This window comes from Pleuronectes platessa, chromosome 14 (genome assembly GCF_947347685.1).
Source record: "Pleuronectes platessa chromosome 14, fPlePla1.1, whole genome shotgun sequence".
NCBI classification, from domain to species: Eukaryota; Metazoa; Chordata; class Actinopteri; order Pleuronectiformes; family Pleuronectidae; genus Pleuronectes; species Pleuronectes platessa.
The window spans coordinates 14,009,378-14,035,250 of record NC_070639.1 but is presented as its reverse complement, the minus strand read 5'-3'; the positions used below and the strand labels follow the sequence as shown (position 1 = coordinate 14,035,250).

At 41.9% G+C, this 25,873-nt stretch overlaps 1 protein-coding gene across 1 annotated transcript in view; it reads right to left on the bottom strand.

The window, feature by feature from the left end:
• Positions 1 to 25,873, bottom strand: part of LOC128455473 (potassium voltage-gated channel subfamily H member 7) — a 34,461-nt gene that overhangs the window by 6,995 nt on the left and 1,593 nt on the right. The window contains exons 3-13 of the mRNA XM_053439143.1: positions 17,586 to 17,741; positions 13,490 to 13,927; positions 12,117 to 12,328; positions 9,783 to 10,208; positions 6,861 to 7,260; positions 6,502 to 6,701; positions 6,312 to 6,314; positions 4,819 to 5,071; positions 1,712 to 1,917; positions 841 to 928; positions 516 to 677 (exon numbers count right to left, since the gene is read on the bottom strand). Of these exons, the coding sequence (XP_053295118.1) occupies positions 516 to 677; positions 841 to 928; positions 1,712 to 1,917; positions 4,819 to 5,071; positions 6,312 to 6,314; positions 6,502 to 6,701; positions 6,861 to 7,260; positions 9,783 to 10,208; positions 12,117 to 12,328; positions 13,490 to 13,927; positions 17,586 to 17,741 (2,544 nt within the window). The remainder of the gene's footprint in view (positions 1 to 515; positions 678 to 840; positions 929 to 1,711; positions 1,918 to 4,818; positions 5,072 to 6,311; positions 6,315 to 6,501; positions 6,702 to 6,860; positions 7,261 to 9,782; positions 10,209 to 12,116; positions 12,329 to 13,489; positions 13,928 to 17,585; positions 17,742 to 25,873) is intronic.

Here is a 25,873-nt window from a genome sequence, read left to right as displayed (position 1 = left end):
CAGGGTAGAATATCTGGGCCAGGACTCCGTCTTCTGTTCGCTGTACACAGTCCGACTAGTTTCTTTAATCCCACAAGTGGATCCTTTCTTCACAAAAAGCTCAAACAGCTAAACACAGCTTAAGTGTTTTGGTCCAAACGACATTTCGGTTAGTCTCAAAGAAAAGCTATATCTGCATTTGAGTGCTGTCAAATTAAAAAGCAGATAGTCAATGCATTTTGTTCAAGTTGGTCTTCCTCTCCTGCTCACCATGGCCGTGGGCAACCAAAGCCTGCTCTCACTTGATTGGTCAAACTAGAAACAAAAACCATTGGGCTTCTGACCACAAAATCGTGGCCCTCACCTCTGCACGTGAATATACAGAATCTGTTTTATAGAGATTTCTTTTGCAGCAATAAAGACATTCTTCCCTTCCTTGAATTAATTTGTTTTATACCATGTACATCCCAGGAAAGTGTAACAACACTCATTAACTATAAATAGTTATAGCTCATTAGTAAAAAGAAGATCTTTACCTTCAAAGGATGCATTTCTCCCCCGGCTGTCTCTGACAATCAGCTCTGTGTCCAGGACTGGGGGATTGGGTGAGGAGGGACGCAGGACTCCTGAGCAACTCTTTAGGCACAAGTTCGACTCCCTCTCTCCTCCCACATCCTTAACCACTTCCTTGTTGTCCCCTGTAGAATGGCAATTAACAGGAGTTAGAGGGAATAACACTGTGCGCTATTCCACAGAGAGCAGATGTTCTCTGCGTGCGGCAGTCAGAGAAAAATAATAAAGAACAAATCTACAACCACCGAGCTGAACAAGCCGGAGCTGTGCAGGTGAGCTTCTTCTTACCTGTGGAGAGATCTGGTGTGAAGGAGATTCTCCTCTTAATGCTCTTAGTGGCCTCGCCATCTGACTCACAGTCTTGGGAACCTGAAGCCTACAAAATCAGGGAAGAATGATTGAAATAATAAAATGAATGTTCGTGGTCCTAACAATGTCAATGTTAAAATGTTCAAAACACCAACTGAAGAAATAGTTCTCTTAACATTTCAATACTTTAAACATTGATAAAGCTCTCCATTCATGTTGGACACTGTCTTTTCTCATTAATGTTGTAAATATTGTTATTTTGTTGACGGGCGCTGTTAAACGCCACATCTATCATACTTCTCTCCACCCTGGGAGATGGATCCCTCACTTGAGACTCTCTCGAAGGTTTCTGTGTTTGTTTAGCCTGTTAAAAGGTTTTCCTCCCTCCAGTCGAGGCTTAAGGAGAGAGGATGTCACATCCTTGTGAAGATTTTTTATTGCCCTATGAGGCAAATTGTGCTCAAATGCTTTGTATTGAGCTGAATTACAGAGCTTTTATTTTGAAGATTTGTGAACTTGGGTCAGAAGATTGGGTCGACCTCAGTGCTTAACAGATGGAAATAGCCAATATGCAATGTATGAAAGATGGAAAGCATTAAATAAATGATTCAAATTTGCACACAAGCCACACACAGCTAGATTAAAAAATCTAAATCAATTTAAATTTTATGCAAAACATTGACTCTAAAATCTTTTTATTTTTATTCAATTTCTGAAATAGCTCTGGAGCATTAATACCACAGGCCGAGCAAACAGCCCATCACAAATGGGAATGTTTAGCGATGGCACTGCACTGGTACAAATGCAATTGGATTCGATGATTTGATAACGTCGGCGTAGCGTGATCTACCTGGACAGCCTCGTCTCTGAGGTTAAAGGTCAGCTCCAGGTTGTTGAGGAAGCAGTCGGCGAACTCCGGGTACATGTCCAGCACCTCCAGCAGATCCTCTCTCTGAATGGTGCTCAGGTCACAGTAGCTTAGAGCTCGCACGTCGGAGCTGGACTTCCCAGGTTTGGCCAACAGATGGATCATTTCTCCAAAGATGTCATTTTTCCCTGGAGGTGACACACACACAGAGATAATAAATCTTCTCAGAGGTTCACTGAGAATTGGGAAGGACGTCAGTTCTACCTGCAACGACTTTTACAATAAGTCGGGCGTATCAGGGAGAAGGAGGACTCTGTGTTGTGTTTTCTACAGGGAAGCATCAATTCCTCAGGCTCTCACTAAAGGGCAGCAGACGTGTTTGTTTTTGTGGCTAATGAAAATCAAACAGACTCTCCCCTCTGTGTAGATATTCTCCAAAGGCCCCGTGCATCAGTTGTCTATCCATCTTTGATCCATCATTAATGCCGAGGAATAGCCACTAACAACTTTGATGTGGGAGGGAAAGGAGGGTTTGATTGTGACTGACACACTTTACTGGTGCACTTCAAAGGGAGCGACTCGTGTTGATAATAATGGCTGTCACATAATGAAGCCAGTTCTCCGGAAATATCCCTCGAAATCATTAAATCTGGTTCTCAAACTATAAACGGCTGAAACGGGCATCCTCTTTGCAGAGGTCCTCTTTATTAGACCTCCCTGGGTTCACTGAAATGCCAACACTGTCAGCGGGGGTTCAGGTGAAAGAGATATGATATGTTGGCGGCCAGTGTGCCTTTCACAGCACGCACCGGACACCTTTTCTACCACAGAGGACAACCTCACACAGAGGTGGTGTATCTCTTTCCACAAGCAGCTCTCACCACGAGGATTAAGATTGTCATTAGCTCGGATGTCGGTGTAAGAGAGCAATTCCTCGTCGGAGGATGAGGATATCGGGGGACCACCGCCATGTTAAGTTAAAAAACCGGGGATGTTTGGTAGATGATAAAAGACCTTTCTGGGTCAGAGGCTTTAACAACACGAATAATCCTGTTCAGGGAAGGGGTGGTGCCTTGGTGGAGCATGCAGGAGGCCGGACATGAAATCCGTCAGTCCTTTTAGCCAAAACCTCTTGAATCTTGTTGTCTTTCCAAGTTGACATCTTCTTCGGCATCACGTGTATGGCTCAGTTATTTGTTGTCTTTTAGTATTCATTCGTTTTTTATTCGCTGTGCATTTTGCAGACATCATCCTGCGGTTTTCTCCAATGGCTTACTGTTTTCTCTACATTTTACTCGGGGGGGCTTGCAGAAATATACTCTGGAGATTATCCAGAGCAACTGACTCGGACATTTGCTTCCTCACATTCAGCCCTTCTGGATAACTCCAGGAGAATATCCAGACTTCGGTGCATGTCTGAGAGCAGCTTTAGCGACGTACAGGTCCTGACATACAAATGGTGCTGATGGGACATTCTATTAGTATCAAGTACAAATGGGCTTCTCTGTATGAGATCGGTGACTTCTCCAGTGTGTTTGTTAATAATGGGTTTTGTGTGATTCAGCAGCTTTTGCTAAGCTTAAACCCCATTCTGTCAGGTGCTGCTTCGGAGAACATTCATCTCATGAATAATGGCAGGTTTAATCCGGGCTTGGCCTGTAGCACCTGGTTGTGGTTCACCCATCAAGAAAAAGATAAATACTTATTATTCTAATAAGAGTAATGAGTCTTCAGTATTCATTATTACTACCTTACAAATATTAATTTAGAGCTGGCAGTTGTTTTACTCGTCTTTTACTGCCATTTTCCCAATAATTTCCCTTTTGAAGCTTTAACTCATTTCCACGTGCTGTCAAAAAAGCAGCAGTTATTTTACGGTGGTCTTTGAAATTGCCAAACAACCTTTCAAGGAGCCACTTAATAGAAATGTCAGAGTCTCAAACTTGTCACACGAGCAGCCCTGTCGCCCGAGGACAGAAACGAGGGGGGAACAGCAGGTGCACCTTGCTATTCTTGTCAAAGTGTGTGAGCATTGTGCGGCTAAGCTGCTGGAAGAAAGGACTCACAAAAAAAGAGTTCACTCTGTGGTGTGATCTGATCAATGTTGGAATACCACATGTGTATTAAAGGTGTAATTTTGTGTTTTCTTACAATGATCAGACACCGTATGAAGCATGATTTCACATGGAGATTGTGAAGATGAAGTCCTATGTGTCCAAAACCATGTTCCCTGAATTCACAATAGGGCAGGGACGCGCGAAATCCATCAGAATCTGGAGTGCTGAGAGGATGTCTACATAATTACTTCATGTTAAATACACGGCTGCTGCAAGATTATTTCTAAACCAGTTTGACAACATTTTACTTTGCAACAGGCAGCAAACTTGGCTTTAGTGCAATTAAAAGAAGCAGATATGTATTTGATAAATATATAACCCTGTATGACCAACATTGAAATCCTTTCAGTTCATGTCTATAACATTATCTACGTCATGTTCCACATTTGTGAATAAGAAAAAGTTCAAAGAAAATACCAGTGAAATTAAATCAAATATATATATATATACATATAATTTTAAATGGTCTCACAAAATAGGCCTTCTGCTTTGCTACCCTCAAAATGTTACTGTAATAGATTTAAATGAAAGGGTATTCCAAATTTGTTTGTCTTGCAGTTACAGCCTCTTACCAGTAGGGATGCTGAAACCCCCTCAGCATCTCTACCTCCAGCCTCCTAAACTAAAACCTATAAGAAATATGACTTTAATATCCCTTAGACAAGAGTGTAACAAGGGTTCTTCCTTTGTCTCCACAGGTTTGACATTCAACGCACAGTCAGCCTCGAGAACTGCGACATTTACGGCGACATTTACAGTTGTTCACAGCTCTAATAGGATAGTGGTGATTTAGAGTGCAAGCGAGGCTGCCACTGCATCCATGATACTGATGATACTGATGACACTGAAAAAAGGTAAATCAAGAAGCATTTATCGTGCTTAATCTATATTTGACAATTTCACAGTGTCTCCTCATCACGACGGAGGTGTCAACATGGCATTTACACGCAACTAGCAAGGGATGGTATTTACCCAGGATGGCAACCACGATGTCGTCTTTCAGGATCTCGATGGAGCCGCGGGACATGAAGTAGAGCGCGGTGAGCACATCGCCACTGTGAACCAGCGTGTCCCCAGGAGGGGCGTGAGTGGTTTTGAAGCGCATGGCGAGGGCCCTCAAGCAGCCTTTGGTGGCTCCCTCGAACGCTTTGCAGTCCTGAAGAAGACTGTTGTTGAGGTGAAGGCAGATGTCTGCCTGCAGGCACTCAGGAAAACCTTTTAACACCTGTGGCGCAGAGAGAATACCTGAGTGAAATGCACAAAAGACGTTTTTTCCCCCCAAAGAGATGGATTTAGATCGTTTTGCAACCCAATCGACAACGTGGGCAGCAAATGAGTTGGGTCGATGTGCTTTGACTAAGAGAGCAGCACAGTGAAGAGGATATCTTATGAAAACAAACATCCCACAGAGTCATTGAGCCATTAAACACTGTCATGTACATTTACTGTTTAATACAACTAAACTCAACCATAAGGAAATGATTAAATGTAAAACATTTTGACATCATTATGTTTCTTGTTTAAGACATTTAAACAAATAATCAAATTGAAGAAAACTGCTAATATCAAATTGGTTTCCTATAAAATGTTAGTATGTGGCATAACTGCCACTTGGATTTATATAACCACCTCTGAGCTAAACACACAACACAATGCGTGCTCAGTTCGGGCTTAGTCTCTTTCTTCACAACTGTCAACACATTGTATCAGAGTGAGGAGGAAGAGTATCGTGTGATGGAAGCAACAACGAAGCCCCCGTTCTCATACTCTGAATCCATTCAACTGTAGGAGTCAAGGATTAAATTCAGACCTTTGATGTATGCATCCACCTTAAAGGAAATAATATCACTGACATTATTATGAGGTAACCTGCTCATGTAGAAAAGCTGTTTTTGATAAGCAACCCCAGTTATTAAGCTAAGACTTTCATGCTTTATCCAACAAGATAGATCATATTCTATGGTATTACATGGTTATATGGTTATGTGGTATACATTAAAGGATCGGAAACAAAAACTAAAATCACAGTGATTGAAGAGAAGCGTATTCTTGGGAAATAATGATTAATTTGAGTATTGCTTCAATTTGAATTACCTGGGGAAATCTTGAGCTATTGTCTGAAAACCCTAAACCTGTGATTTCTTGAACTGATTTGTGATTGAGAAAGAGTTTTATCAAAATGTGCACTTACTAATATGGCAACTGCAATTTATTTACATGATGTTTATGTTTATTTATTAGGGAATCTTATTTGGAAAACTAAATTAAATATACAGCAAATTTGTTACTGATAAAATATTACAAATACAATTTTAAGTCAGTATCCAAATATCAGTAAATGCAAAAGGTCTAATATATTATATCGTGCACATGTTTTGACTTCTTTGCTATTGGATGAAACTATACTAGACTAGAGCAACAGCGAATCATTAATGAATGAAAATGACAAGAAATTCAAAAGTTACCTCCTGCTCTTACCAATGAAGAGAAGTTAATCCAGATGAAAAGCAGACAAGGGAAAGAAAATAGTTTTTAGAATATTGCAATATGACCATTAAGAATTATAGAAAAAAGTATAATTTATTCCTGCATGGTGGTACATGCTCCCCAGTCACAATGACATATACTGCAGATGCGTGGATAATTTGTATTTACCGTGTTCATATCAATGCCGTTGGTGTAGGTCCATGAGTGTTGGAAGTACTCCTCCAGCCTTTGTCTCAGCGGGTTGGGAATCTGGTGAAAGCGGATGAACTCCTTGACCCTCAACATCTGAGCATGATAACGAGCCGTACCTGAGTACAGCCTCTGGATGATGGCGGAGACGTTTCCGAAGATGCTGGCGTACATTAGGGCTGGAACACAGACGAGGATCAATACATGATTTTGCATTTTTACTGCCTCTACTCACAGAGAAACAATGTTAACTTGAATGAACGTTATTGGGCAGGATTTATTTCAAGTGCTGCAGGAAATAAAAGCAGAATTAAGCTTTGCACAGAGAACATACTCACAGCCAATCAGCATAACGCAGATGGAAAAGATCTTCTCCGAGTTGGTGTTCGGGGAAACATTTCCAAAGCCCACGCTGGTCAGACTGCTGAAGGTGAAGTAAAGTGCTGTGACATACTTGTCCTTGATAGACGGACCAGAGCTGGGGTCGCTGTAGTTGTATCTCTTTCCTATGGACACGCCCAGATTGTCCAGCCAGCCAATCTTGTGCTCCAAATAGGGCTTCTCCACGTTGCCAATGGCGTACCATATACAGGCCAGCCAGTGGGCGATGAGCGCAAAGATGCACATGAGCAACATGAGGACTGCGGCTCCATACTCAGAGTAGCGGTCCAGCTTCCTGGCTACACGCACCAATCGCAGGAGCCTGGCTGTCTTCAGCAGGCCAATCAGAGTGGTGGTCTAAATAAAAAGTACAGTGGGGAATTTAATTAGTAAAAGTAGTACAAGTAATACAATGTTGGTTTCATGTTAATAGGTTATATCAAACTTATAGTATATTTACAGTATTATATTACATAGATATGATCACACTATTTCAGTAGTAGAGGAATTATTGAAACATTTCTCAAAGATAGGGTTGTTAAGTGGTTCCTGAAACACTTTTTATCTTATTTGTTGAAGTCAAATAGCCATGAATAAATAAAATTGTCTGAAAAAGAAAAACAAAGCAGGACTGTAATAAACCCGACCAGTCATTTCAGTCTGTTACTGCACATGACCAGAGTCTTTAGCCGGGGAGACATAAGCTGCTGAAGCAGAGACAATAGCCAGGAGTCAAGGAGGAGTGGCCTGGGAGGGGTTGGGACGTGTATCAATTGCATGTTTTCATCGTATAGCTTACTCTTCCTAGCTTATCCAGGATTACCAACCCTCGCTTTGAGCAAAAGTAAAAAATAAATAGACACTAAAGTACTACATTAACCTCTCCACTGTAGTAAAAGAAAGTACTTTCGTTTGAATATAATATATAATAATCCCATGGTCAACTACATCATTAACTGTACCTTCTGTCTATTTTGTTTAGTACAAGAATAATACAGACTCAGTCGTGTAAACAAAGCGTGCTGCAGATGCTGCTACTGAAAACAAATGAAGACTCAGTCCCTTCCTCTTATAAATACAATTCAGGTGTTTCTTCAGCAGTGAGTGCAGCTGATGCAAGAGGCGGGGTCTAATGTTACCTGCCCGCTCTGATTGGATCAATGGATCTACTCTCATTACTGACAAGCTTGTCTGTTGCCTCGGACCTGTTCTCTTTCTCAACAGCAAACCAAAGCTTTGAAAGATCAAGACAAACCCAAGTAATTACTTTTCCTAACGGTTGAGGAAAAGGCAAATCATTCATCCCCAGAGTGCTTTGCTTAACGGCAAATTAACCCAGAAGTGATGAAACCAGCAGCCCTCAGGTAAATCCTCACTGAACATGCACTGACACTCGCACACTGGGTCCCTGGGATTGTGTTGCTTCTTTTGCGTCACCAAGAAACACTAACCACCGTCCCCATCAGCATGGTCATTTATCGACTTGAAAATTACTGAGTGACCTTTAAAGGGAAGTTAATGTAGCAGGCAAGTCTGCTGGCATAAAATCTATATGTCAGATTCTGCATTCTGTTGGATGGTATATATTTCTGAATATTAGTTAAAGCGACAAGCACATTACACTCAGTTAAATTCTGTCTTAAGTGTACCTGCATGACCATGCAATTACATAATACTGCTGCGCTTCCCTCATCTCTCTTCCTCTCTAATGGGAACAACGTTTCGGAGTTCATGTGAGGACAAAGCACTTAACTTCCTTTTCACAGCGACACAGCTTGAAATGCATCTTTTGTTGGAATATAATCTATAATTGTCATTCATATCATGAACAAAACCCTGCTTGGTTCCAATTTCACATAATGCCTCTCACAGATGTTCAATTTTCTGGGCAAGTTGTTTTAAAAGCAGCCAGACATTGATTGAAAATGATTTCAAATCTACTCTATGCTCTCGAAGAAAAGGTTTATACCTAAGTGCTTGTAGGTTAAAACCGTCTTATCAGGCTGCCAAATTAAATTAACCTCGAGGAAAAAAACATCTGCTGGCGTCTCGGTTGCTTTTCATTTCTGAATGAGGCTGCACTTGAGTGGGACCTTGTGAGCTCACTGTGAAAACTATGAACAACACGCTTTAACGCTATTAATAGAAGTGATGTATCCCCACGTTATCGCAGTATATGACGGTCTATTTATAGACCCGACTGCTCTTTAACGTAGAGCAGTAACAGAGAGACTAACATCCAAATAACCACTTGTAGAAATGTTTTTTTATCATCCTGTGAGAGAAACAAATGTCCATTGCTTTTTTGATTTGCTGTCACTCACTGAACTGACTCAGCAGTTGCAGCAGCAGCAGTGGTGGAAAAGATGATTATGGTTTATAATCAGGGGCTTTTCTGGTGTAATGGAGTGCCTACAAAGCACGATAAAGCACTGAAGTGGGTCCAGATCCTGAGGGGACATATCCTACCAACGAACAAGCCAGGACGCCTGGCAGCCGGCCTACCAATGGCCATCTCACATCTGCATGTAAGCTGTGCACACAGCCCTGCTGGCCTGCTCCTCACACAAATGCATCATTGATTGCCCTTTGGTAAGCCATTAATCCGTGTAAATGTATTCTAGAATGAGGGCCATTCAAAAAAAAAAGAAAAAAGGAAAGAGGAAAAACAACAACAAAAAAAAACAAAAAAAAAACTACAACATGCAATTTAAAGTAATCCTTTCAGAGCAGAGACTGGACGATTCAGGCTGTAAGTAGTGGCCCAGGGGCACAAGTCTGGACTTAGCCAATGGATAACAGTGCAAGCATGCCTGGGTGATGACCAGTAAATCTCCCTGGGAAAAAAAATAAATATATATGCATTAGAGATAACATACCTCATCCGATCCTGAGCCAAAGATAAGAAGGTCAAAGGGGATTGCAGCCACCATGTCTATAAGGAACCAGCCTTTAAAGTAATGGATCGCTATCTTAGCTGGATGGCTGACCACCTCCTCGTTCACGTTTACGTAAGTGGTCCTGAAGTTGATGAGGATGTCGATGATGAACATTATGTCCACCATTAAGTCCACCACGTTGAGGGGGCTGCAGGAGTAACCGCAATGACGCCTCTTCTGCTCCTCCTGGTCGTTGAGGAGGAAAGCTGCAGAGTAGGGAGTGAGGATTGCTGTGTAAATGACCAGCAGCAGGATGAGCCAGTCCCACACGGCTTTGAAGGGGCTGTAGTGGAGGATGGTGAACTTGTCAATGCGGGATGTCTGGAGTTTGTACTCGGGCAGGACGTCGGCTCCGAGCGACAGGACCTGGAGGAGAAGCAGGAGAGGGTCAGAGCTGTGAGGGAAACACTCAGTTTGACCAACAATATAAAAGCTGTATTTTCCTTGATGTGTCTTCATTGATTCTGATTGTCTTTTTCTTCATGATATATAAAAAAAAAACAGTTTGTAAAATGTTATGGTAATAACTTGTAGAGCACAACAGGTAATTTACTCAGCTCGTAGACTTCAAGGTCTGATTTGACACTAATTGTGACGCCCTCACTTCAGCAGCTAATAGCTTATTCTCCTCTGGTCAAAAAAACCACTTACACCCGCTAACGTTTGGCTTTTGTCTGCAATGGAAATAGATTTAATCGGCACTCACTCTCGGGTCGAATTACTTTTCTGTAGACACAAGTTTTAATCGGCTCTGATCCGCACTGAAAGAAACGTGACACCTGGGGGAACGCACAAACTTGACCTATGGGCAGACAGAGAGGTGAGAGAGCGCCTCATTGACCGGGAGAAAAAACAGAAAGGTGAACTCTGCGCATACTTTCTATTTTTGGTGGTAACGAGGTATATGAAGAACGGATGTGTCCCGTCACCATGAACATGATGACTTGTTCTACATTTCTAAAAAGAAAAACACTTTGTGAAGTGAAGAAAAGCTTTATATTTTTGCACTGAAGGATATCTCATTCATATTTTTTAGTGAGCCAACATTTGTTTTAATTTCCCCACATGAGCCCTGGGCGGAACAGTAAATTATTCAGTGTGCCAGGGGAGGCCGAGCTGTACCATGATTTGGGCTTAACAAGCAGTGGCAGACAAAGGCAGAGAGGCTCTCTTATGGCAGGAAACAGTGCAGGAGTGAGGGTGAGGGTGCTGGGTCTTTCTATTCTGCACATCCCCTATCTTCAGCGCATGAATTATAGATATCCCCATGCTACCAGTCAGGAAGTGAATGCAGTGTTCACATCTCAGCGGTGGTTGCAAACTCCTAAACCAAAGTGAGCGGGGAAGAAGAGCATTTAATCACCACGATGGTTCGTCTTCATTTATGAATGAGAAAGCTGTGTTGACGTTTCATTAAAAGGTTTCTGTGCCTCTCTTGTGCCGTGTTGCTCATAAGCAGTGCTGTTGTTGTATCACGGTGTCACCTACACACGGCATATTTGTGCACATTTAGTTTTTTCGCTTAACAATAAAAAAATGGAGAAAGGAACGCAAGCCCTTTCTACTTCATTTAACTTGATGAATCGTGGGTATTTTTTGTAGCTTAAATGTGAGACTGTGATGAATTCTGCATCTGCACTCCTTCCTGTCCTTGCTAAGTTGGCAGCAGCTGTGTTGCTCCTCCAGTCAACCAGGGAATTCTGCTCCAAGATATCCCTTCAGCCATATTATACGACGTTGGGCCTGCTGAACTGTCCTTGAGCAAGAAAACGGAGTCCTCTCCACTGAGGTGTTATGGACATGCACTTTCATTATCAAGCGTTCTTTCCTTTAATCCCTATCTGATGTTGATGGGTGAGAATTTGACCTTTTTTCCTCTCTCGATATTATCCCAGCTTTATCTGCAATTACCCTCTCCTCTTGTTTTTTAAAGTCACCACTCCACTGCTGATGAGGGCAGGACGCAGACGGCCAGTAAGACATTTCACTGGCACACATGTGCTGTGAATCAGTGCCACGCTGCCTACCAGCCTTCCTTGGAGGCACTGCAGCCAGTGACAACATAAGGGGACATTAACGCAGTCATGAGGACATTGTCCTTTTGCCAGCTTACCATCAAACACTGCAAACGGTGCTAAGTAAAATACACAACATAGGACTACTGGATAATGAAGCCCAGTTTGTCTTAATGGGAGCTGATTAGCCTCAGTGCCCCCCCCTGCAGATGTCACAGGACACAAGACATGACAAAACGTGTAAAACCTCCCGACTCACCTGTGTGACTTTTTCCGTGACGTTGTGAGTTCTGTCTTTGACCTTTGGTGCGATGATGGTTTTCTCCGATGTTGGCGGAGAGTGAGTCTTTTTGTCGGCCCCCTCAGAGAAGTTGAGTGCAATCAGGGGGATCTTGTGGATGGTGCTGTACTTGTTGATGTTCGAATCAGAAGTAGAGCCAAGCCGGCTGGACTTCACGTGATTAAAAGGGCCTGGTGGTTTCACAACAGAGAGCGGTCACAAAAGTACCCAAGTGATCATATCTTGGTTAAATTAACTACTTGCTGTCAGATTTGCTATTTATGTATCAACCTAATCCATTGATGCAAAGTAGAATTATACAGTGAAACCCAGGTTGTTAAAATGGTTGCTCTAAAAACAGAAAAGGTAAATAATATAAAAACATGTCATCATTTAGCAGTTATAAACTAAAACAACTAATGAATAAACAGATTTTAAAACCTTATCTTCATGTTTTTATTGAGGGGACAAAAGTTAGACAGATAGATCCACTGTACCTGTGTATATATGCTTTTTAATAGTGGAGGAACTACACAGATTTTCAGCTTAGTTTTTTCTGAAATTGAATGGACTACAGCTCAGCTGGCTCATGTTAAATATGAGATGAGGGTAAGTTTGATGGTATTTTATTATTTTATACCTGCACCCTGACCTGGACTATGGCATTGACACAAACATATGCTGGGAAATTTAATATGGAAGTGAAAAATAAAGACGAATCTGAATCGTTAAAATAACCTGGTTTAGTGAAATTCACAATTTCACATTATCCTAAAAGCAGCCTTTTGACCTACTCTGTAACCTTGAAGTATCTTCCAACAAATGCTCTATGCTTAATGGCAAGTGTAGCTCGGAACTATGATATCACATAATAAAGGCATGTGTTCATGCAGGTTAAGTTAAATGTTATTCAGATGTGAGGCTTTCCTCTATGATAACAAAACCACTACAATGGTCTGAGTATACAATCATTTCACATAGTTAAGTGCGCTGAGCCCATTAAAAATGTCAGAAACAGGAGTGGAGTCTTTGAGGAGCATTTGTGCTGATTGTCTGTGTTTGAATGTCATGGTCCAAAACAACACAGAGCAATTAAATCTTGGGCAGAAATGCATGGTCTCCTCTCACAGTGTCTGTGAGGACAGAGAAAGTAAAAGATGAACATTTTAATAAGCTTATCCACATAGAGAAATAAATCTTAGGAGAAAAGTTATCTGTAATCGGATTGTAGTCCCCAGTGTCATATCATGGTTGTGATAGCAATGATCTGCCGTATGCTGGAAAATTGGATACAATGTGATGTGTTGCTCCACTAACCACAGACTGTGAACTGTTTTTGTTTGTTTAAATACCTTCATTGGAATGTCGATCCCTGAAAACGCCTTTGGAATTGGAGCTATAGGCCTCGATTTCATGGACAGACGAGGCTCGCCTCATGCTGCTGATGCTGCCTCTGGGGAAGGTGTTGGACAGGGAGGTGGTGGACTGGTGCGCCTCCATCTGGTACAGCTTCTCCCAGAGGAGTTTAGGGGATGAATGGTCAAGTGGCTCCGGACCGACGCTCGCCTGGGAAGAATGGCGGCTGGAGCTTATGAGGGCGTGCGTGTCGTTCGCCTCGATGGGACTGCAAACGCTCTTGGCGGGTGAGGGGAGGTTCTGCAGGGCCACCGAGTTCTGGTTCTCTTTGGGTGAGTCCACCATCACGGCGTCTGGGTCCTCTTGCGGAAGAGACTGCTTAGTGTTCATTAGGCTCAAAGCGGCCTGACGGAAGCGGAAGAATCTGCTCGTCCCTAAAAGTTGAAGAAGAAATTATGTGAAGAGTTGTTGAGTGAACAACACTAAAAAATGTATGCATCCCAAAAGTATGTAATTAGGGAAGGACTTTTTCAGCTAAAAACACACGAGGGCAATAAAGGGAAAATGACATCAGAATTTGTCGGAACTGATAAAATAAAAATCCATTTAGCAAAGATTCATAATGGCAGTGCATCCAAATGAAAAAGGGCTGACTATTCTGATTCATCCCTTCAGGAGAATCTCTTATTGGACTGACAATGTATAATTCTTGCTTTACCTGACTCACCGATAACAGTCACACGATAAACACACTCAGAGGTCCTACGTTGTCATAAAAGTGTGTTAATTTCCGCTCGATTTTCTTATTCTTCACATATTTTAATCGTCAAAATATTAGTTGACTGCACCATCTACTGTGTTCTCTCTTCTAAATGTTACATTTTAAACAGAACTTTCAAATGCAGACAAAGGGAAAAACCATTGATTTGGCCGAATCGAAGCATATATATCCCTTCAGTGCCCATGAGGTTGAGGAGGAGCCGATTGTGCAGTTGGCTTTTCTCTGCCTCATCGATTTGAGACAGAAACCCGGACTTTCTTTGGGCACAGCCGCATCTTCAGAATGGAGACAGCGGCAAATGTTACCGACCTCTCGGGACAGAGCGGAAGTTTTGGCTCATTAACGATAGAAAGAGAGTGAAAGTGAACCCGGCCTCACTCGCGTGGCACCCATCTCTCAGCACCCTCCTTACATAACGCCATCTGTTTCCATTCCCTGGCCAAATGTGCTGATGTGACAACTATAGAGCCGTGACACTCAAAGAGATTCCTGGAGAGGAACCCTAATGACATCCTGCGCTGGCAGGCGATATGGACAAACCCCCCCCCCCCCCCCCCCCCCCCCGGTTCTTCTCTGCAGGTAGACCATGTGTCTTCTGCACTGAGAATCGGGCTCATGTCAAATTAACAAGATGGACTTAGTTGTTAGAGTAGCTTACAGAAAACAAGATATAAGCCCTTAGCAGAAAGCATACAGCATGTCCATATACAACATATACTATAGTACCATAACAGTACATTTACATTTTACTACACAAACTTAAAGTACCCACATTTTGATTTGCCATTTTTCTTTTAAATGGATTGCAATTTTATAAATGTTTATCACGATAAGGACAATCATAAGATACATTTATAGTTAGCCGCATAAGTGCCACAAATCCAGGGATTGAACTTGTAAATGTTGGAACTCTGTTCTCTGATCTCTGTTTTAGCAATCTACACACATCATCTGAAGCCCAGGTGCATTTTAGAGCATGTCCAAATTCATCTTTGCTGGTTTAAGGGCACTGACAAGGTTGCGACGGCAGGCGCATGGTTCAGAAGGCTTGTACTTAATAAGTGATGGGTGTATTCTGGGCACAACATGCAATAAATCAATCAGAGTGCCATCTCCCATTACCGTTAAAAGTGATGTGCCCTTGCAAATGGAAACTGGAAACGCTGTGTAACCAGCAGATTGAACACACATTGCCCTTCTGCCTAAACTGTGTATGTACACATTATTATCTTGATACAATACCAGTGAAATACTGCACCATGTGACTTCAAACCAGTTTTTTTTTGTTGGTCAAATGTGCAGTTGCTTTTCCCCTGTGTCAAGATAGGAATGTGTTAACACACCTGCCTATGGGTGTTCAGGTGGGTGCAATCCCTATTTAAATAATGTGGGAAACTGTGCTCGTCAGAGTTGGGGCTGAGTTGTTCACATGTGGTGTTGTTGTCGACCTTGGATTCCACATATTGTTGATCTAGCTTTTCTGTTCTCATGGTTGTTTATAAACTCCGTTGGTACAAAGCTGCAGTTAAAGTTACCTCTCTCACATTTGGCCTTTCAGCGTGAATGCATATTGTTGTGCATGTATTTAGATATATTAAACAGGAATGTAAGGAAAGGGGGAGGAGTTTCAATGTTGAGGAACGAGTTGTAAAAAAAACATTGATCAGTGTCAAATTTCTTACTTACTCTTTCGGAATCCAGCTTTCTTGCTATAGATGAACGTACCATTAACACTTTAAGGGGTTGTCACTGCATAAAAATATATTTGCTGAGTGGAGTGTTCTTGACGGCAGCTTGGGGAAAGTGGGATTAATCTCTAGCCGGTTCAGTGTTGAGATGGTTAATGCCTTCCGGCTTGCAGCCTGCTGTCATCCCCGGATCACAATTAGTCCTCCGATGTCCAAAAATCACTTTTCAGACACAGCTACACTAAAATATGGGACCAGATCATGTGGAAATATGCTCCCTCATCATTTCAGGTGACATACTAAGAATCAAAGGGGTTCCTGTGCTAATGGTCTGTTCTGTCGTTCTACTTTTTACAGCGTGATAACCTGGGAGGAATTGCACAGGGTGCTAATTGCATTGGGTGCTAGTGCCAAAAATGTGAATCTCGTTATGGTTTAAATGCTGTTAATGTGTTGTCCATACACATACTATACCATTCACTGATATAGTGAATATATGGCATTGAAAATGGTCAATATGATTGACAATATCTATGGATAGACTACTTTGATAGCATGCAGGTTAAATGTAAGATTTTTAGCATCAGTCTCTGATCCTGAGTAAAACCAAGAACAGCAGGGAATTCCTGCCCTGCTGTTATCTAAGGGCTGCTCAGAGACAAAGACAACGGTAAGGTCATGCTTAAAGTGTGATGTGTGCATGTAGTCAAGACATTCTCTTATCAGAAGTCACATCATATGTTTATCTACCCATCTTACCGCACGACCCCTCACTGAAGCCCGGTCACAAGCAATCAACTCTGATTAGCAATGTTAGCAACGGACACGGGCACTCGGATCCACACTTACACGCACACATACGCGCGCACATAGAAGTATACACACGTCAATGCATTTTGATGCACACACGCGCTTAAATACACACAGCACTGCACAAGCCGAATGTCAGTGCCTCGGAGGAATTCATGCTGAGTGAAGTGGATAGCTGAGCTCCAGTCAGGGACGAGATGCTGAGTGCCTCCAATCAGGGAGGAGCAGGAAAGTCTCGCTGACATTTACACCTCCTGACACACATCCAAATACAAACGAGGAGCACAGTATATGCTGCTCTACTAAAAGACATTAAAGAGATAAGGAGTTCTACATTTTCAGCAAGATAAGGTTATGTAATTCCCCCCCCCCCCCGCAGGCACACAACTATTTTACTGCTGTATGTGTAAAACTCCATTGTTGTGCCCTGCTGTTGAGAATAATGAAAACGGGCAACTTGTTAGGAAGTTTCACCGAGCATGACAGGGCACCGAATCAAACGCTCTACTGCTCTAATTAGTGTTTAACAGATGTAGAGGGCTATTTTAATGAATTATCTCAGTTACAGTCCCTATTTACATAACTGCCCTATAACGGAGTGAGCCGTTTCAGGAGTGTTGACATCTCACAAAGCACGCACACATTTAATTTGGAAAAAAACGACCAGAAGAAGACACCACAGACACGATGGCAGGCGTGATGTTTGGCACAGCAACATGTTGTGAATTTGCTTTGAGTAAAAGCCGCTTTTCCCACAGCCAAAAGCAAATCCAGTTATTATTAGTAAGAGACAATGGTTCATTGAATACTCACTTTGGTCTGACTTCGTTGGGGAGGCGGGGCTTATCTTCTCCGTGGAGCTGTCACTTCCTTCATCCAGCACGTAGTCAAAGTTTAGGATGAACATCATCACCAGGCCCTCCTCGTTCTTCACTGGGATTATGTGAGTGTTACACTGGAAGTCAGTACCTGAAACAGAGACAGAGTGTCCGTGTCAAAGAGCTGAATCACACATCCTTCCTGGGCATCTCTAAAAGGGCTGGCATGCCACTGGATGTCTTAACTGTTTTCAAAATAAAATGATAGAAGAAACATTATGGAAATGTATCAAGAAGTATTTTCTTAATCACAATTATTGTAGTTTAGAATGGATCTAAAAATGGCCGACACCTCAGGGTTTCACATGAACGTCGGGGAAAAAATGGAGAAGTTGATCTGATTTAAAGGTCAATGCCTGCGTGTCAGAAAAAATGAAGTAGTTGAGAAAATATAACTAAGCCCTGGGGTTAAACTAAGTTTACCCGTGTGCGTATGTGGTTGTGTGTGTTACATGCATATTTATACGCATACGCAAGCAATGTTTATGTGTATTTTAAAGCGCCGTGTGTGGCATGAAAAGGACTAAGCTTCTTCAAGTCGGATGAATAGGATGCAAGGGCCACAGTGGGTAGTGTGGACGGCGAGGTTTAATAGAAAAGATCAAAGAGCGCAGGACAAAATTCTGCCAATTTAGCAGACTGTGATGTGCTCACAGGAAAAATCACCTGATCGGCGTGTGAAGCAGCGGAGCAGAAACGAACACATAAACTAAAGTTACTCTCGAGCCCCGGATCTCACCATTTATAAGCTGTGCTGGTAATAGCTGTGTTTGCAAAATATCTTGATGCCTGCGGGTAAGCTGCCAAATAATAATGATTTTAAAAACAACTCCTCTCACTGGACTCAATACTGCACAGCTGACTGACCGTTTCCAGCACATAATCCAAAAACCACATCGCTGTATGTATTTAAAAAGTGTAACTGATTCCCGAGAGGATGGTATTTGTCACCTGGCGCTGGCCTTTAAAATCCGAGTGTCTCACACCGAAGCGGTGTCTCTGTCACCCTGTGTAGGTCCGCCCGTCTCACTGTCGGGCTTGTTGTGTTGCTCGTACTCACAGAGGACACATATTACCAGTGTTCACTGTAATCTCCTCAGGGCTCACAGACACCCTGCCAGCAGCATTCATTAGCCGTAGACTTGCTGTCTGACTAAATATAACAAGCTTGCTCTGCCTCAACATGCCAGAGTTCTGGTGGAAGGATTTCGGCATCAGATCTACCAGAAGTTGTTCCCGCATTGTCACCGCCAACAATATCCTAATGGGATTTTAATACAATGGAGAAAGTGGAAAAAGTGTAAGTCGCTATTTGAGAATATAGGGGAAAAAATCAGTAATTTAACAGTATCATTGGATTAGATGCTATATGTGGAGGATAGTACCACACTACCATCTTGTCTGGTGTCATGGGAGCCTGGTGATGTTATGTTGTAAAGCAGGAGATTGGTGCTTAGAGAGCAGGGGAACTGCGAGTTCTTGCCCAGAAAAATCCCCTTTTTCCTAAAAAGCACTTTCCCGTTTTATTTAACAGTGTGCTCATTTTTCAGAGTGAAGAGAAAACTCAGCGAGGGAAATGTTAAGTGTCGACTTTTAGTTGTCTGGTAAATCCTTTAGAAATTAAAGTGCTTTGTGATGAAGATTCAATCTTCGTCCTTCCAAGATAACGGTCATGATTATTGGTTATGGGGAATATTCTAAGAGGAAGAAGACACAAATAATGCAAAACAAATGTTTGAATCCAACTGGGTGTACAGGACCAACATGGACAAATAGTGTTTGTAATATATTTTTAAAACGTGGCTTATTTACTTATTAATACAGACAATGGTGGATGATAAGAACCGAAGCAGAGACCGAGTTCCCCGGTCGAAGTTGAAGCTGCGAACCCTCGTGGTCAGTATAATCCATAGCCCCAGGTCCCCTAAGTGAGTGTATTGGAAACCTATAAGCAACACACCATGACACTTCCCTGTCATGTGGCTTTAGCCCTCACACGGAGCAGAGTAGAGTAGTGTAAGTTATATGTAGTTATTGACGTGGCTCCTTCCTTATGTGCACAATGGCTGCAGACGTCCTCTTTACTCCATTGCTCAACCATGTCAGGTGTTTTCTAAAGTTTTAGGAATAAAGCAATAATCCAAGCATTAAATATTAATTGCTCTAGTGGTCTGAACGCAGCAGTGAGCACTTGATTAAAATTTGTTAAGATGCTTTCCTCACTTTAGTTTGCAGTCTTTCATGTACAGTATATTGCTCTTCACAGAACACTGAAGACAACATCCTGTGGTTTACAGCCACCTAACACAAATGTGATGGAACCTGGCGGCTGACACTTCTGTTTGTGAATTTACAAAGAATATGCAAAATGCTTCGGTGAAATATCTAAATCAGGAGCGACATGGTGAACATTGTATTTGTTAATAGTAACAGACATCGTGTGCACAGAGCCGTGCCCTGTGTGCAGCCAAGAAGGTAAATTCAGCAGAAATATTTCTGGGCTGGAGTTACCTTACCAGATGGGAAGACAATGGTCATGCTTGAGGGCTAAGTCATGGAGGTCTCTTCTCAGCTGGTCTCCTGCTCAAAGTCACCTCTACCAACATGGATGAAAGAAACGCTTCACGGCAAAAAATGCTACAAATCAGCAGAGAGTGTTCCGTTCTGAACTTGACGCCGTTCTAATCACGTTATGATTTCGGAATCTCACGTCCTTGCCCACAGTGCTCTTACCCTGCTAAACAAGGGGAACGTGTTATGAATAAAACAGTGAGAGCTTCTTTGTTCTCTACCTAAAGGCAGTGGCGGTGAACCATGGGATCAGCAGAGCTACTGGAGAAGAACTGGCTATTGATTTGGAACAACTGTGTTATTCTTCTCTTTTTCTGTCCAAATAGTTTGCTGACGTCATTTCGGTTGGGCAAATTATGTGAACTTAAATACCATTACCTAACATAGCTACTACAAAAAGAAAAACAAACCCTGTTGTGACCAAACACTGCACTCACGAGCAGATCCCATTTTCGAAAAAATATGTGACGCTTGGATAACTTCCCAGCTAAAGTGTCACAATAAGAACATTGTCAGTGCCTTTTATAAGAAGCTATGTTCTGTTTCATTTGAACCGAAGCATATTCTTGGAATTTGATCTATTTACAAGCACTTGTACTATGTACTACATTTGGTGCACATAAATATTATTTGATAGTATATTATATGTAACAGTAAAAAAAACATACATTCAGATATTTCAGTGGTATAAGTTTGATACTAAATGAAAACAGTATAGTTATATTATACAGTAATAGTATAGATAATCTAAAACATCATCAGGGAATACACTTACACTTTTATCAACACTGCCTGTTTCATTTCTCATCTGTTTTATCTGACAGTGTATTTTAAGCCAATTCCTTTTATTTTGTGGTATTCCGTCAAAAAGGAAGTGTTTGCATTCCTGCTACTCTTTTCATTTGGCTTCCTATCTTCACTTCGTCCTTACTCCTTCTTCCTTACTCTGTTCTTTTCCTTACTCCTGTAGTTATTGTTAATTTGCTCCTCACCTTAATTAAAGACTTCAGTATACTTCAATGTGTTTGTTATATCACAGAAAAATCACCACTACCTCATTATTCATTTTCCAAAAGTTTGTGCTAATATCCTTATATGTATGTATGATTATTTGAGTCTTGCATGTAAAACATATTCAGCATAAAGAAACACTTTACAAATCAACTATAAAAGAAACACGGGCAAAGAAGTAACAAAAATGCAATTACGGTAATTACGGTATCGTGCAATGTATGGACATGACCACCATCATTTTTTGGTGACCTCGATAATGCCCGTTTGTTCACTGTAGCGACCAGTGTTGGATCAAATCACCTATTAGAGAGTTCATTCATTCATGTTTTCCAAAGCCACACCCACAATCAGTCAATAATCTAATAACAACCCCCGACCACAGCCCCACGTGTTCTTAACCAGTCTACGGAAGAGACTAGTAGGCAGCAGTACTTCTACTACTACTACTACTACTACTACCACTACAGTACTACTGAGAAGCAGTCAGAGAGGAGAGTCAGAGCTTCTCTTTCTCTTTATGTTCCTTAGTTGTTGGTATAACCCGGAGCGGACTACTTTTGTTTTCTTTGTTTTAACCTCGATCTAACTGGATTGAACTGAATTGTGTTTTGCTTGTGTGGAAGACTGAAACAGACTTTCTACATACATGGATTGAACTCTGGATGCTGAGACTGTGGGGCACAAAAAGGTCTTAAAATGACAATATTATCATTTATCATCAATATTAATTATATTATATTCTAGGAATAAAATATCGTCCATTAAAAACCTGTACCAGGACAGGCCTCATTGAGCTTTTGTAAAAAAATATATCATATATAAAACTATCAGCTCATTATCCAACACCTAACGTCCAGATGTGCTTTGTGTATGTAGCATTATGCAATTTCAAATAGGTGAATGTGTCTTTTTCTCTTCAAAGTAACAAGTGTATTGTTCTATCCGCGGCTCTTTTAACCCTCTCCTCACGGCTGAAGCACGTAACAAGCTCCCAGCCTTCCCAGTCTCCTCCGACACTCAACTCTGCACAACATAATAACACCGCGTCCGTAGCTGCCGGACACGGTTAACATCGCTGACAGTCAAGTGGTGTGTTGAAAGAGCGGCTGTTCATTCCCTCCCTGACCTTTACGCAGAGTGTTTCCCTGTGAGCTAAGAAATGTTATTTACACCTGCTTGAATGAATGGACGGTGTATTAAGACTGGCTCCCTTTTCATGTTGGAAATATCATTACTGTAGATTCCATTTTGTTCATCCATTATTAAAACATTTGTGCTTAATCAAGCGACCCTTTGGACGCTGTTACAATGACGGCAGGTGAGCCGGACAGAGCTGTGGTGAAACGTGAGACTTCTTTAAGATACACAAATACATAGTTGTGTTTATATTTTTGATACCACTATACGTCTTTTAATCTCATTTCAAAGAGAGTGGCTTTTTTCTTACTTGAACCTCACTCTTTGATTTGAATGTATCGAGGCTTCTTATTAATCTGCATAAGCTGCTTCAGGAGGAAACATGAGAATTATTTTTTAAGCGGTGATTTTTTTGTTTTTTTATTTTCCAACAAATGTACTATCCACAACTGCAGCTTTTAAACAGCACAGCCGCAGACCACTGCCTGGTAGTAGGTCTTGTATAATGTAATCTGACATGTTTCTCTTTTAAGGCTATTCTGCTTAAGCCAATACACAACGTAACTGGGGCATAGCCAATCAGGACCGGGGCATGTAGGGAGAGGCCATGCAAGCTAGCCCTTTGTTTTGAGTCCTTGGGCCTCGTGGCGGTATCTCGCCTCAGTAAAGACGGCTCGGAGCCACGCAGCCTGGCCTAATTTCATTTTCAATCAATGTCTCCGGAGCCATCAGGGAGCGCTAGCAGCTCTGGCTCAAACTACATTTTCATTTGTGTTTACATTTATCAATTAATAATGTTCATCATATTTTGCTGCGTGGTCTTTTTAATTCCCTTTTAATTAGGCAGAAATGTTGGCAACGTGATCCAATGGTTGATAAAAGTTTAAGATTGCATAGAGTTATGAATCCAGGGAGAAAAACACAGATGGTACGGGGAGGAATATAAGATTAACACCTCCGGTAGAAACATCCCATCAGATGAAAATAGCCCATGGAAAAACATTACTATCCAATGTAAAGTGAGACCTGTATTGTTTCCTGTGTTTGAAGCTCCATCTGCTCCTCAACAGTATCAGTAAAACAGTTCCATATTCTTTTTATTGGAAGCGATTGTCAAAATGTACCCATATATATAAATACATATGAAAATGTTGCAATAATAAAGAGTAAAATATTAATTTCTTCTCCTTGGAATGAGCTCCAGGTACAGTATGTTAACCATGCTTTCCATAGTCCATGAAACCTGATCAGCAAAGCTCTCAATGTGCTTCACTTCATACAACGAGACACCGAAGGGGGCTGACGCTGATGAAAAATGGATGTGCTCATGGATGCAAGTCATCCAAACGACCTGCAGCACCTGTGCACTTAAGGTACTCTGTCCCCCCCCGCCACCAAAGCCTCAGCAGGGGTACTCGCCCCTGCAGTCCCCTCGGTGGGGAGTCACCTATGAAACCCTGCACCCCCGCGTACCACATGGCCCAGATCATTCCGTTCGGTTAGCTAAGCTGCCGCTGTTATGTAGCCATTATCCATTTAACTTCTCCCCGCTGCACGGTGTCAGCTTCCTATTGTTAACACTCATTCAGGTACAAAGTATTATTACACCCCGGGGAATAGGATCGCTTTTACAAAGCCATCAAGGGAAAGCATTTATCTCATTGATTATGCATCATCGTCGGAGAATGCGGACGTGAAAACCCATCCCCGTCGATCACCTACGAGGGAAGCACAGAAACTAAAAGAGCATGCCCTTGAGCCGCTGCAGCGCTCCCGCAGTCCCCATTGTTCCACTCCTTTTAATATCCAGGCATACACATAAGCAGCTTAACTTTTTGCCTTTTCAGTGAAAAGAGTGAAAGCTTTGTTTCTCCTGATGTCACCCAGCCTCCTCAAACCCTAACCTTACTTTTGAGGATTTCCCACTGTTGGTATTCCGGGGACGGGATAAACAAAAATGACCCAACATCATTCCTTCACACAATGTACACATAATTCGACAAACATATAGAGCGGCTGCATCTGGTGTGTAACCAACAGAGAAGCTGCGGCTGCTTCACTTTGTTTCCTTTTCCAACATGCTTGTGTGGTTTCTGACATACAGTAGGTCCATGTTAAATGGAGGGCTTAAATACAAAGGATTAAGCAATATACATGAGGAGGGATAACTTGAAATACAGTTAGGAGAGGAGGACATGGAAATCCATCCACTTTCCGCCCATCAACTTCAATTTGTCAAGTGACTTGAATCGATGGGGCCATCACTCTCAAGGATGCCATGAATCTTTCATTCCTCCATAGCAGTGGGAGCAATGTGGATTCTGTGCTGCCTCCCAGTTTAATGCATTTACCCTGTAAGCCGCTCATTCCCAGTCTCTGCACTGTCAACGCTGACATCTTTATTCATGAGCACACGCGCTCACTATAAATTCCTCTGAGGAGAATCAAGAGTTGCGTCTTGAAGCCATGATGCAGACCGCGGAGGATTGTGAACGAGACGGGGAGCAAAGATTATGTTGGAAGGTTTCTGTACTTTTCATCCGACGCGCTTTTGGACATTACAGGCACATGACGTTCAGAGGGAGCGCGGCAGCTGTGTGCAAGAAGGGAGGAGGATGGGGAAATAAATTAAGTTGCTGTAAAAAAAACTAAGCTATTCGTGCTCTCACAAACAGACCCTAGAGTGTTTTGTGTAATTGTCTTGCAAGTTTCTGACAAAATCTATTTTAGCAGTGTAGCAGCTGGCTCTTGGTTTCTTCATGACGAGCAAATAAGAAAAAAAGGGAAAAAAGGGCAAGCTGATGGCTGCTGATAGTAGATTAAACATGTATCCATGGCCTAGAAACTAATCAAACTCACAATTAAAAATTAAAACCCTGGCTCCTTATGATTAAATAAAATATTATGCCTACTATTTCACAGGCTTGGACTCTTTACATACAGTCCTGCTGTCTGCACATGCTTCAGTAGTCATCAGAATATGAGTGTGAAGCAATAATACACACATATATATGCTGGGTTCACTTGGTGCAAAACTGGTACAAACTAAAAGGGTTAAAGCATGTACTTGATGTCCTGCTCTACAGGAAGAGTTCGCCTTCGGATTGACTCTGTAGAGCTATGTCATGCTGACCATAAAAGCTCATGTGAGAGCATGGCAGGAGGTGGTCAAATCCAGGGATTTAAACCACTGAGCGGTAACATCGTATTAATTCTCTCTGACTCAGGATTTCTGTCTGCGCAGAACACCATTCATACCAGGACGAGGATTGGCCAAAAAAAATGCATGACAAACACCAGTCCAGCATTAAAAGGAAGAGCGTTTTCTTTTTTTTTATTTTTTTTTTTTTTATTCAAAGCTGGCAAAGCCTGACCCTATCACATGAACTGCAATTTTCCAGATTAGTGCATTGATCCACTGCCTAATCTAAAGCTTCTGGACACCTATGCCACATGGCTAAATGCACCATGGATCTTCAAATACACAGTTTTCTCTGAAAT